At 38.4% G+C, this 14,411-nt stretch overlaps 1 protein-coding gene and 1 non-coding gene across 2 annotated transcripts; one reads left to right on the top strand and one right to left on the bottom strand.

Annotated features, from left to right (window-relative positions):
- Positions 1-6,985: 6,985 nt before the first annotated feature.
- On the bottom strand, positions 6,986-7,059 carry Trnat-ugu (transfer RNA threonine (anticodon UGU)). Its single transcript has one exon. It is a non-coding gene; the product is annotated as a tRNA-Thr (tRNA).
- Positions 7,060-12,510: 5,451 nt separating this feature from the next.
- Positions 12,511-14,223, top strand: LOC140159663 (uncharacterized). Its single transcript, XM_072183157.1, has 2 exons — positions 12,511-12,575; positions 12,882-14,223. Exons 1-2 carry the CDS (start codon positions 12,511-12,513, stop codon positions 14,221-14,223), a joined length of 1,407 nt encoding a protein of 468 aa, XP_072039258.1.
- The last annotated feature ends 188 nt before the right edge of the window (positions 14,224-14,411 follow it).

Genomic DNA, 14,411 nt, shown 5'->3' on the forward strand with positions numbered 1-14,411 from the left:
GATCTCACCTCGGGCCCATAGTTTTAACCAGAATCTCTCATGGCAGTATATATTTGTATACTATCTTCAGTAGATAGCTGTGTGAATTGAATTCATTTGATGCTATCTTTAGTAGATAGCTGTATGGATTGAGTTCATTTGATGCTATCTTCAGTAGATAACTGTGTGAATTGAATTCATTTGATGCTATCTTTAGTAGATAGCTGTATGGATTGAGTTCATTTGATGCTATCTTTTGTAGATAGCTGTATGGATTGAGTTCATTTGATGCTATCTTTAGTAGATAGCTGTATGGATTGAGTTCATTTGATGCTATCTTTAGTAGATAGCTGTATGGATTGAGTTCATTTGATGCTATCTTTAGTAGATAGCTGTATGGATTGAGTTCATTTGATGCTATCTTTAGTAGATAGCTGTATGGATTGAGTTCATTTGATGCTATCTTTTGTAGATAGCTGTATGGATTGAGTTCATTTGATGCTATCTTTTGTAGATAGCTGTATGGATTGAGTTCATTTGATGCTATCTTTAGTAGATAGCTGTATGGATTGAGTTCATTTGATGCTATCTTTAGTAGATAGCTGTATGGATTGAGTTCATTTGATGCTATCTTTAGTAGATAGCTGTATGGATTGAGTTCATTTGATGCTATCTTCAGTAGATAGCTGTATGGATTGAGTTCATTTGATGCTATCTTTAGTAGATAGCTGTATGGATTGAGTTCATTTGATGCTATCTTTAGTAGATAGCTGTATGGATTGAGTTCATTTGATGCTATCTTTAGTAGATAGCTGTATGGATTGAGTTCATTTGATGCTATCTTTAGTAGATAGCTGTATGGATTGAGTTCATTTGATGCTATCTTTAGTAGATAGCTGTATGGATTGAGTTCATTTGATGCTATCTTCAGTAGATAGCTCTGTGCATTGAGTTCAGTTGATGTTATCCTCAGTAGATAGCTACTGCATTGAGTTCATTTGATGCTATCTTCAGTAGATAGCTGTGTGCAGTGAGTTCATTTGATGCTATCTTTTGTAGATAGCTGTGTGTAGTGAGTTCAGTTATGATGCTATCTGCAGTAGATAACTGCATGCATTGAGTTCATTTGATGCTATCTTCAGTAGATAACTGCATTGAGTTCATTTGATGCTATCTTCAGTAGATAGCTCTGTGCATTGAGTTCAGTTGATGTTATCCTCAGTAGATAGCTACTGCATTGAGTTCATTTGATGCTATCTTCAGTAGATAGCTGTGGACATTGAGTTCATTTGATGCTATCTTCAGAAGATAGCTGTGCATTGAGTTCATTTGATGCTATCTTCAGTACATACCTGTGTGCATTGAGCCCGGGGGTGCCAGTTGAACCGTCAATGAAGTCATCACCGACCAAAATTTCGCGGTAGAAGGGTATCTTTTTAAGCATAGGTTACGCCCCAGCAGCGGGACGCCAAAAGGGTCTCAATTTTGGTGTTTTCTGGAAAAAAGGGAACCTTTTTTACAATAGATAGGCCTAGGTCGGCGTTTTGGGTTCATGAAAATCAAAGTCCAGCATTTGGCGTCAGCCGCTGTTTTCGCTCCTGATTGTAAACAACTTCTTACTTCCGGGTCTGTAAGTGTAATATATTAGTCTTGTGCCCGGTCTTGTACCATGATTAAAACTCGGTGATGTTTGTGCATGCTGCCGAGCGGGCTGCGTAGAGACGGGCGTAGAGACTACGAATTTTGTACAAGGTACAGATACTGTGTAATCGGAATGGATTACGACATACGTTTGACTGCTGAACCAGATATGACAGGAACCATGCCTTTTGGAAATCGTGAAGTGACATTTGCCATCGCTGTTTGTCACCCGCACAAAACCGAAGTTAAACGGGGAAAAAAAGATTGCAGCTTGTTTGTTGTGTATGACCACAATTTTGTGTTAAGGATGATATTCCAGGCTATTTCATATTATAACAGAAATTGTATGTAAAGGGATTGGAAATACACTAGGTAAATATTGCTTTCTACCTTCGTCAGTGAAAAGGGTCATTGCCGGGGGATTGGGACATGTAAGGTCAGTGATATGGGTACCTTTGTTTGCACCATGGCTGTGGTCAGTGATTTGGGTATCCTTTTTTCATAGCAGGTCAGTGGTAAGGGTTACCTTTCAGCCCTTGGGCATGTCAGTGTTTTGGGTGAAAAATAAAAGTGTCTGGTCAGTGATGACAACATGCAATGGTATATGAGTGGCACCCCGGGGCATTGAGTTCATTTGATGCTATCTTCGGAAGATAGCTGTGTGCACTGAGTTCATTTGATGCTATCTTTAGTAGATAGCTGTATACATTGAGTTCATTAGATGCTATCTTCAGTAGATAGCGGTGTGCAGTGAGTTCAGTTGATGCTATATGCAGTAGATAACTGCATTGAGTTCAGTTGATGCTATTTTCAGTAGATAGCTGTGTGCAGTGAGTTCATTTGATGCTATATCTTTAGTAGATAGATGTGTGCAGTGAGTTCATTTGATGCTAGCTTTAGTAGATAACTGCATTGAGTTCATTTGATACTATCTTCAGTAAATAGCTGTGTACGTTGAGTTCATTTGATGCTATCTTCAGTAGATAGCTGTGTGCAGTGAGTTCATTTGATGCTATCTTTTGTAGATAGCTGTGTGTAGTGAGTTCAGTTATGATGCTATCTGCAGTAGATAACTGCATGCATTGAGTTCATTTGATGCTATCTTCAGTAGATAACTGCATTGAGTTCATTTGATACTATCTTCAGTAGATAGCTCTGTGTATTGAGTTCAGTTGATCCTCAGTAGATAGCTCTACTGCATTGAGTTCATTTGATGCTATCTTTAGTAGATAGCCGTATACATTGAGTTCATTAGATGCTATCTTCAGTAGATAGCTGTGTGCAATGAGTTCAGTTGATGCTATCTGCAGTAGGTAACAGCATTGAGTTCAGTTGATGCTATTTTCAGTAGATAACTGTGTGCATTGAGTTCATTTGATGCTATCTTCAGTAGATAGCTGTGGACATTGAGTTCATTTGATGCTATCTTCAGAAGATAGCTGTGCATTGAGTTCATTTGATGCTATCTTCAGTACATACCTGTGTGCATTGAGTTCATTTGATGCTATCTTCGGAAGATAGCTGTGTGCACTGAGTTCATTTGATGCTATCTTTAGTAGATAGCTGTATACATTGAGTTCATTAGATGCTATCTTCAGTAGATAGCTGTGTGCAGTGAGTTCAGTTGATGCTATATGCAGTAGATAACTGCATTGAGTTCAGTTGATGCTATTTTCAGTAGATAGCTGTGTGCAGTGAGTTCATTTGATGCTATATCTTTAGTAGATAGATGTGTGCAGTGAGTTCATTTGATGCTAGCTTTAGTAGATAACTGCATTGAGTTCATTTGATACTATCTTCAGTAAATAGCTGTGCACGTTGAGTTCATTTGATGCTATCTTCAGTAGATAGCTGTGTGCAGTGAGTTCATTTGATGCTATCTTTTGTAGATAGCTGTGTGTAGTGAGTTCAGTTATGATGCTATCTGCAGTAGATAACTGCATGCATTGAGTTCATTTGATGCTATCTTCAGTAGATAACTGCATTGAGTTCATTTGATACTATCTTCAGTAGATAGCTCTGTGTATTGAGTTCAGTTGATCCTCAGTAGATAGCTCTACTGCATTGAGTTCATTTGATGCTATCTTTAGTAGATAGCCGTATACATTGAGTTCATTAGATGCTATCTTCAGTAGATAGCTGTGTGCAATGAGTTCAGTTGATGCTATCTGCAGTAGGTAACAGCATTGAGTTCAGTTGATGCTATTTTCAGTAGATAACTGTGTGCATTGAGTTCATTTGATGCTATCTTCAATAGATAGCTGTGTGCATTGAGTTCATTTGATGCTATCTTCAGTAGATAGCTGTATGCATAGAGTTCATTTGATGCTATCTTCAATAGATAGCTGTGTACGTTGAGTTCATTTGATGCTATGTTCAGTAGATTGCTGTGTGCAGTGAGTTCAGTTGATGCTATCTGCAGTAGATAACTGCATTGAGTTCAGTTGATGCTATTTTCAGTAGATAGCTGTGTGCATTGAGTTCATTTGATGCTATCTTCAGTAAATAGCTGTGTACGTTGAGTTCATTTGATGCTATCTTCAGTAGATAGCTGTGTGCAGTGAGTTCATTTGATGCTATCTTTTGTAGATAGCTGTGTGTAGTGAGTTCAGTTATGATGCTATCTGCAGTAGATAACTGCATGCATTGAGTTCATTTGATGCTATCTACAGTAGATAACTGCATTGAGTTCATTTGATACTATCTTCAGTAGATAGCTCTGTGTATTGAGTTCAGTTGATGTTATCCTCAGTAGATAGCTCTACTGCATTGAGTTCATTTGATGCTATATTTAGTAGATAGCCGTATACATTGAGTTCATTAGATGCTATCTTCAGTAGATAGCTGTGTGCAATGAGTTCAGTTGATGCTATCTGCAGTAGGTAACAGCATTGAGTTCAGTTGATGCTATTTTCAGTAGATAACTGTGTGCATTGAGTTCATTTGATGCTATCTTCAATAGATAGCTGTGTGCATTGAGTTCATTTGATGCTATCTTCAGTAGATAGCTGTATGCATAGAGTTCATTTGATGCTATCTTCAATAGATAGCTGTGTACGTTGAGTTCATTTGATGCTATGTTCAGTAGATTGCTGTGTGCAGTGAGTTCAGTTGATGCTATCTGCAGTAGATAACTGCATTGAGTTCAGTTGATGCTATTTTCAGTAGATAACTGTGTGCATTGAGTTCATTTGATGCTATCTTCAGTAGATAGCTGTGGACATTGAGTTCATTTGATGCTATCTTCAGAAGATAGCTGTGCATTGAGTTCATTTGATGCTATCTTCAGTACATACCTGTGTGCATTGAGTTCATTTGATGCTATCTTCGGAAGATAGCTGTGTGCACTGAGTTCATTTGATGCTATCTTTAGTAGATAGCTGTATACATTGAGTTCATTAGATGCTATCTTCAGTAGATAGCTGTGTGCAGTGAGTTCAGTTGATGCTATATGCAGTAGATAACTGCATTGAGTTCAGTTGATGCTATTTTCAGTAGATAGCTGTGTGCAGTGAGTTCATTTGATGCTATATCTTTAGTAGATAGATGTGTGCAGTGAGTTCATTTGATGCTAGCTTTAGTAGATAACTGCATTGAGTTCATTTGATACTATCTTCAGTAAATAGCTGTGTACGTTGAGTTCATTTGATGCTATCTTCAGTAGATAGCTGTGTGCAGTGAGTTCATTTGATGCTATCTTTTGTAGATAGCTGTGTGTAGTGAGTTCAGTTATGATGCTATCTGCAGTAGATAACTGCATGCATTGAGTTCATTTGATGCTATCTTCAGTAGATAACTGCATTGAGTTCATTTGATACTATCTTCAGTAGATAGCTCTGTGTATTGAGTTCAGTTGATCCTCAGTAGATAGCTCTACTGCATTGAGTTCATTTGATGCTATCTTTAGTAGATAGCCGTATACATTGAGTTCATTAGATGCTATCTTCAGTAGATAGCTGTGTGCAATGAGTTCAGTTGATGCTATCTGCAGTAGGTAACAGCATTGAGTTCAGTTGATGCTATTTTCAGTAGATAACTGTGTGCATTGAGTTCATTTGATGCTATCTTCAATAGATAGCTGTGTGCATTGAGTTCATTTGATGCTATCTTCAGTAGATAGCTGTATGCATAGAGTTCATTTGATGCTATCTTCAATAGATAGCTGTATACGTTGAGTTCATTTGATGCTATGTTCAGTAGATTGCTGTGTGCAGTGAGTTCAGTTGATGCTATCTGCAGTAGATAACTGCATTGAGTTCAGTTGATGCTATTTTCAGTAGATAGCTGTGTGCATTGAGTTCATTTGATGCTATCTTCAGTAAATAGCTGTGTACGTTGAGTTCATTTGATGCTATCTTCAGTAGATAGCTGTGTGCAGTGAGTTCATTTGATGCTATCTTTTGTAGATAGCTGTGTGTAGTGAGTTCAGTTATGATGCTATCTGCAGTAGATAACTGCATGCATTGAGTTCATTTGATGCTATCTACAGTAGATAACTGCATTGAGTTCATTTGATACTATCTTCAGTAGATAGCTCTGTGTATTGAGTTCAGTTGATGTTATCCTCAGTAGATAGCTCTACTGCATTGAGTTCATTTGATGCTATATTTAGTAGATAGCCGTATACATTGAGTTCATTAGATGCTATCTTCAGTAGATAGCTGTGTGCAATGAGTTCAGTTGATGCTATCTGCAGTAGGTAACAGCATTGAGTTCAGTTGATGCTATTTTCAGTAGATAACTGTGTGCATTGAGTTCATTTGATGCTATCTTCAATAGATAGCTGTGTGCATTGAGTTCATTTGATGCTATCTTCAGTAGATAGCTGTATGCATAGAGTTCATTTGATGCTATCTTCAATAGATAGCTGTGTACGTTGAGTTCATTTGATGCTATGTTCAGTAGATTGCTGTGTGCAGTGAGTTCAGTTGATGCTATCTGCAGTAGATAACTGCATTGAGTTCAGTTGATGCTATTTTCAGTAGATAACTGTGTGCATTGAGTTCATTTGATGCTATCTTCAGTAGATAGCTGTGTATGTTGAGTTCATTTGATGCTATCTTCAGTTAATTGTTATTTTGATCTTCACAGGATTTGGAAGAGATTGAGGTAGTTATGGACATCACAGGAAGCACTTGGATGGGCCTTGGTTGGCGACCTATGGGTAAGACTTATTAAACAATTGGTGCAGAAGGTGGTAGCAGAATAATTGACTGCCCAACCCAATTTTTCTATTAGGCTATTAAAACCATCCAACTGACTGGTAGATGGAAAAACAGTGGCATGATCGATGGGAATGATATAAATAAACATTTTTTTCACCAGGTTCGCTGTCGCAAATAATAAAGGAGACAAGTAAAAAAAGTGATCACGCCTGGGAATCGAACCCATGACCTCAGGTTTACAAGACCTGTGCCTTAACCACTCGGCCACAGGAGCTTCATTATTAGGCTGGTTGAAATTTGAACCCATAAGCGGTCACTGAAACTTATATCCTCCCCGCAAATAGCCCATAGTAGGTAGGGGATAAGATAAACTAGAGCATCTGTGCCCTTTGCAAGGGCACAAGGTAAGTTAGGCGGATGATTGTGATGATCTGATCAAGCAGCAATACTGTGCTGGATAAGATTAATTTTAATAAAACTGTTCTATTAATTGCCATTTTACTATAGGGCTACATTGATCGGGGGAAGCTGGTATTTTGACCTCTGTTTGGCCCCCTTTAAAATATTTAAAATATGTTAAAAATGTCAGAAGGATCATTGCATTTAAATATCAGCTCAATTGAAGCATTTTGCAAACTTGACCTTTGACCCCTTTATGACCCCTTAATGACCTTAAATGAATTAAAAAATATTTTTAACATGTTTAGAATGTCATAAGGATCATTGCGTTTACATTTCAGCTCAATTGGAGCATTTTGAAAAAACTTCACCTTTGACCCCTTTATGACCTTAAATGAATTATTAAATCTTTTCAAAATGTTTATAATGTCATAAGAATCATTGTGTTTTAATTTCAGCTCAATTAGAGCATTTTGAAAATCTTGACCATTGACCCCTTTATTACCCCTTAATTACCTTAAATGAATTTAAAAATATTTTTAAAATGTTTAGAGTAGTCATAAGGGTCATTGCATTTAAATTTCAGCTCAATTGGAACATTTTGAAAAACTTGACCTTTGACCCTTTTATGACCCCTTAATGACCTTAATTAAATATTAAAATATTTTAAGCATGTTTATAATGTCATAAGGATCGTTGCATATAAATTTTAGCTCAATTGGAGTATTTTTGGTTCAAATGACCTTTTGTGACCCCTGTGACCCCTTGGATGACCTCTGACGTTAAACAACCCATAACTTTTGTTGCCAGCTACCCAATACTGCTTGTGACTGAGTTTGGTCGAAATCCGATCAAGGATGTGGAAATAGTAGCAAATTGTGAGAAAGAAAGAAAGAAAGAAAGAAATGGCAAGAAAGAAATAAGTTAGGCTGCCCGCCTAACTTAATCAGGAAGAAAGAGATTTGTTGATAAATTATTAAAGTTGTTACATTCTTTGTATATAGGTCTGGATGCAACCTGCCGAAATTGGCCTGTACCATATAAATCTGGTGGAGATGAACCAGTGGTTGCACCTTCAGGTGAACCAGAATCAGAACCAGAATCCACACCTGAAGCAGAAGGTGAACCTGAAGGCACTGTTCCACCTACAGCAGAGGGTGAACCAGAGCCAGAATCCACACCTACTCCGGTAAATCCTTATGTAGATTTAGAAACTTTTGTTAGCTCAATCTTTGACCCCCTGAGCACTACCTGCGGATCTAACATTGCTTCTCATTGGTCAATTACATGATATCTTCACTTTAATCACCAGTCAGAATGGAGCTTAATTTGCAAATAATTCACCCCAATGTTTTGTGTGGTGAAATTATTTTAACAATGTTGCTGATTGGTCCAATTGATAATGAAAACTTCTGTTTGGCCAATCGGCAGGTAGTTCTCATGGGGTTAAGGTGTTCAATGATGGTGCGAAAGATGAATGGTGCAAAAGAGTTAGCTTGAAATTCCCCTGGACACATGGTTGATATGTGATCATTTAATACACTTCTAGTGCCCGTTTCTATTCATCGTTATGTATTCTTCTCCCGTGCATTATTTTCGCGAACTACCCTTCACAGCCCAAATTATATAAACCTGCACGCTAAACAATGCATTATTTAAAACCTGCACGCTAAACAATAGATTCTAGATAATACGTGCACGCTCAAATACTAGAAATACTACTTTCACATAACCATAAAGTAGAGTTAGGTGGCGCTTTAGACACAGAGATCACATAACTATATAATTGTCTGTTCGATATATATACCAACAAAAAAGTACAAATATACATTCTGTGGTGTTAAAATGGTATAGTTACAAACGGTGTTCTATAATAGTGTACAATTACCGAATAAGGTGCAACTCGCTAGACTTGAGTCCAGTCCTCGTTACGGAGTTTAGGATTAGGGTTTAGGGTTGGGATAGGGCAGTCTTGTAATAAGACTAGTAGAGTTGCACCCTTGCAAATATCATTGTCATAAATTATGATTAATGACCTCAAATAAATCAAACATCAAATGAGAATAATCGAGCTTAAAAAAAAAAAAAAGGGCCAAAAACAGGTGGATCATAATTATACAAGATGACACCATTGCAAAATATTCAGCATTTTACAAATGAAATACATGTAGGGGAAGGTGGGGCATAACGGACCCCCGGGGCAAAACGGAACCACCTGGAAAAATAGGCCTTCGCAATACTGCCGTCTATGCAAATTATATTGAGGAACACAAGTATGGCTACGAGGATTTACAACAAAAATTTTATCTGAAACAATCCACTGACATTCGAGCAAGATCGAGTCAAAAAATTACTACCCGTCTGGTGTAAGATATGTAGATGTTTAATGCGCTGAAATTTTACTTCATTAATATTGGATTCCCAAATAATTGTGTATATTGTAAACACGAAGGTACTAGCCATGCGCTGTATTAAGTGCATGGCCTATATGCTACGATGTATTATGCATGCAACCTATTTCTAAAAAATCGGGTATGGGGCAAAACGGAACCCTAGGTGTGGGGCATAACGGAACAGGGTTCCGTTTTGCCCCGGGCGCTTTGTCCCACAGATGGGTTCCGCTTTTGCCCCAATTGGACACAACTTGTCTTCACTCAAGGAAATTTAGGCGTTATCTGGGGGCCTACTCGAACATGGTAAACACTTCGCTGAAACATAGACATATAACTAGACCTACAGATAGAATTAATGAATAAAAGTTAACCACTTACTCCACAGAGATGGTAGGCCTACTGAATATTTCTTTCTGATCAAATATTGGTCATACATATTATAGGCCTACTAGGCCTATAAGAAGTTAACCACTCACTCCACAGAGATGGTAGGCCCACTTAATATTGTAACTGAATATAGGCCTACATATAACTAGGCCTAGGGCCTACCGATGGAACAACTGATATAAGTTTACACCCAGGGTGCCGTTTTGCCCCATAGGGGGTTCCGTTTGCCCGATAGTGGGGCAAAACGGTTTTTTTTGTTGAAAATATTTCTTCATTTTTATAAAAAATTGTAAGATTCAAGTTATATTGGTTAATGGTATATTAAAGGTAAATACAAACTTCAACTGAACATATAATTTTTACAGTCATATTACTTATGGTGACGTCACAGCGCATCCTCAAAGTTAAGTGTTCCGTTATGCCCCACCTTCCCCTAGGCCTATATCTAAAATAACATAGCCGGGCCCGGGAAACACACACTAGCGCATAATATCATGATCATGCTTTATAATACCATAGGCCTTCAAACACATGTGTTTGAAGGCCTATGATAATACTGAACAAATTGTTAAATCCCAATGTCGTGTGTTTTAATATAAGTAGTTCAAATTATAGAGCTATAAAGTCCAGTTGATATTCACCGTAGTACTAGTCTGACATCTAAATCGATCGTTTCCAACTGGTTCAGTGCTCTCTGTGTTCGAAACCACAATATTAAATGATCACAACATAAAGTCAAGTCAATTAAACCATGCGTGAATAAGTTACCTAAGTATGACGTATGGCTTAATCGATACCATTGATTACAGGGATTGATTTTCTTTACCAGTTAAATGCTACGTAGCTGGTCAATGTCCTGACGGTGTTTTTAAAATGTAAGATATTTTCTCTAATATTAAAACTAATATAATGAATGCAGCAATTAATATTGCCTATTGTTTTAATAGGCCTACACTCAAAGTGTATGACGGATAATGTACTCGTGCAAATGCATTCGTCAAGATAATTGCACTTGCCATGGAGTTATTGCATTTAGCTTTCGAGCCTATCGGCTCTCAAGCTAAATGCAATAACTCCACGGCGCGTGCGATTATCTTGACGAATGCATTGCACTCAGTTCATTATCCTTATCTTAAATTTTCTAACTACACATTATACAGGTCCCTCATGTTCAATTCTAGAACTGGAAAATACCAACAACTATCACATTTATATGTAGATGTAAATGTTTGAAATAACTCCTTGTCAGCAAGTGTTATGCACAGACAGCTAGCGATTAGTCCCTATTCTAGAAAAATACAGCACTAATTTTTTGGGATTAAAAAAATATTATCAAGTTCTGCCAAATAAAACATAGCTCAATCCTAATCATTCATTTAGTACTAACTGGAGATAAAAGAAAAAGTTAACAATTTTACTAATTTCTTAAAAAAGAGCCAAAAACATGCATTTTTGGCATGTTTTCTGACAATCAAGTCACTAAAATCAAAGACTAAGCATTCAAAATCTTGAGTATATGCCAAAATGTTGCTCTAAACTTTTTTGTGTTACTTTAATTAAATGGTTGATTAAAAGAATGTAACATGTCTTTTCCAAAAATTAGAATGCATAAACTGAAATAAGTCTTAGTACAAGACTTTGGGGCTTGATTGTCACAGCATACAAAAAACACCCTAAAATTGCATGTTTTTGGACCTTATTTCCAAAACTTGGCCAAATATTAAAATTTAACTTTTATTGCTAGTTAGGACTAACTAAAGGATTAGGATTTAGCTATGTTTCATTTGACAAAACAGGATAATATTTTTAATCCCAAAAAATTAGTTTTGTATTTTTCTGAAATGGGGAGTAGTTCTGAATGCATTCTGAGTAAAATAAAAAGCAGCCATTAATATTCTGTGTTACTGTATGTCATGCCTCATATTTTCACACTGCAGGGAAGACGCCGTCGTCGTCGTCAATCTGGTATTGATGTTATAGATGCTTCCGTGCCAGATGGATACAGTGATCAATGGATATGCATAGGTAATCTTAACCCTAACCCAACTGAGTCTCACTAAAGCTCACTATTAAAACCATTCTGCGTGCATGCATTCCACAGGACTTGATGACGCAATCAGCCTAAGTCATATATACCCAGGGAATTGCTGCCCGGGGCAGCCAAACCTTGGTAGCTACATGTTGGTGATCGTATGCGAGGGGTCCCGGGTTCGAATCCCGGGTGTAACAAGTGACTTCTTTCTTCACCTTCTCTCCTTTTGCGTTTCTTCATTCCCTCCCGATAGCCAAAAAACCACAGGTAGGGTTAGGGTTAAAATGTGCAGATTTTATTTGTGTTATGGAAAACCCAATACTTTCAAGGATCATTTGAGTTGGCGATGTCCAAGATCCTGTCTACACAAGGGAAAATCTGGTCTACCGCAGTCTCATTCCAAGTCCTGAATACCATGTTTTCACTATCCTAGCTCCTATTCACTACGAAACCTGACAAAAGAGAAACTACCAAAACTCGTACCGAAAAGCCACCTCAGACTAAACCAGTCCATATGAAGGGTAGTGGTGAAAGCCCCTCCAGGGAAGCCACTAACTCGATGAGAGGGAGGAAGACTAGGTACAACCCAAAAGAAACAACTTCAATAAACATCACAAAAACCAAACTCAAGATAGGAAACTGAAGCGTTCAGGGCCTCAATGCCCCAGGAAAGATCGATGTGCTGATTGATGAATGTGATAGATATAAGTTGGACTTAGTCGCTCTGACAGAACTGCACTGGCCAGGCCAAGGAAGGAGTAGACACAAGAATTGGGAGATCATACACTCCGGTCCAGACACCAGCAGAAGAGAGAAAACCGTCGGCCTTTTGTTATCCCACACAGCTGCAAAATCCCTGCTGTCATATGAATGCATTTCTGACAGGCTGCTCATAGCAAGATTCAACTGCAAGCATGTGAAACTCACCATAGTAGTATGCTATGCTCCTACCAACAGTGAAACCCGTCCTGGTGATACTGCAAATAAGGATGCCTTCTATAACCAACTGGATGATGTGGTATCAAACATCCCTAAACATGACATACAACTTGTAGTCGGGGACATGAATGCTCAACTGGGAGATGATGTGAATACATGGAAACCTGCACTTGGCTGCCATGCTGTAGGGGCCCTAAACGACAATGGCATCAGACTTCTGACTTTCTGCCTCGCACATGACCTTATTGTTGGCTCCTCACTTTTTCCGCAAGACAAGAACATCCACAAGCTGACTTGGAACTCTCCAGATGGTAAAACAGTGAACCAGATTGACCACACCTTGGTTAACAGAAAATGGAGAAACTCTTTGAAAGATGTTAAAGTATACAGAGGGGCTGATGTTGGAGGCGATCACAACCTTGCTATCACAACCGTCCGCTTATCTCTGGCAGTCCTGAAACAACAGAAGAAGCAGTTGAAGTTCAACTCCTCAAACCTGTCAAACAGAGACATACTTGCAAGCTTCAATGCTACAATTGGCGGCAAATTCAACATCCTTGCTGAATTGGACGATACCTCCGATATTAACGAAGAGTGGGCCAACTTCACTGATACTGTGAACTCGGCAGCAAGAGAACATCTCGGATACAGGAAAGGGAAGCAAGAAGAGTGGATTTCCTCTGAATCTAGGGATTTGATATCAAGGAGAAAGAGAGCCAAACCATCACTTGGCAGTGACTATCAGGAGCTCAATAGGCAGACAAGAGCAAGTCTAAGGAATGATAAGAAAGCATGGTACAGTAAGATTGCTGATGATCTTGAGTCTGCTGCCAGAAGTAACAACATGAGAGAAGTATACCAAATGAAGAACATCTTAATTGGAAAAACCTCCAGGAGAGCATCTCAGATAAGAGATGTCAATGGCAACATCATCAAGGATGAAGCTGCACGACTTCAGAGATGGTCCGAGTACTTCAAAGGTCTTCTCAATGCTGATGAACCTGAGGAAACCATAGATTTCTCTGTCTTCACCCAAGCAGAAGAACTAAACATCAATATGGATCCACCAGTTAGGGAGGAGGTTGATAAAGCCCTTGGTCTTTTAAAACGAAACAAAGCTCCAGGAGTAGACAATATCACTCCCGAAATCCTAAAGGATGGCGGAGATGTCATCAGAGAATGGTTGCTCCATTTGCCAGCATGTATGGAAGAACGAGGTTACACCAGCAGAGTGGGGAAAAGGCATAATACTACCCTTGCCAAAGAAGGGAGACCTCTCCTACTGTAGTAACAACGAGGCATCACCCTTATTGACATCGCTGGAAAAGTGTTTTCAACCATTCTACTCCAGAGAGTAAAAGATGAAGTGGACCTGAAAATGAGAGACAACCAAGCAGGCTTCAGAAAGGGCCGTTCTTGTCAAGACCAAATTTTCAGCCTAAACCAGATCATTGAGAAGTGTTTGGACCAACAGCT

Source organism: Amphiura filiformis, chromosome 8 (assembly GCF_039555335.1).
Source record: "Amphiura filiformis chromosome 8, Afil_fr2py, whole genome shotgun sequence".
In the NCBI taxonomy this organism is placed as follows: Eukaryota; Metazoa; Echinodermata; class Ophiuroidea; order Amphilepidida; family Amphiuridae; genus Amphiura; species Amphiura filiformis.

Bases quoted from the DNA above. Each gene is read 5' to 3' on its own strand.
- LOC140159663 (XM_072183157.1), top strand. From the start codon at position 12,511: ATGAAGGGTAGTGGTGAAAGCCCCTCCAGGGAAGCCACTAACTCGATG. The intron at 12,576-12,881 runs GTACAACCCAAA...CATTTCTGACAG, and splicing joins ATGAGAGGGAGGAAGACTAG to GCTGCTCATAGCAAGATTCA.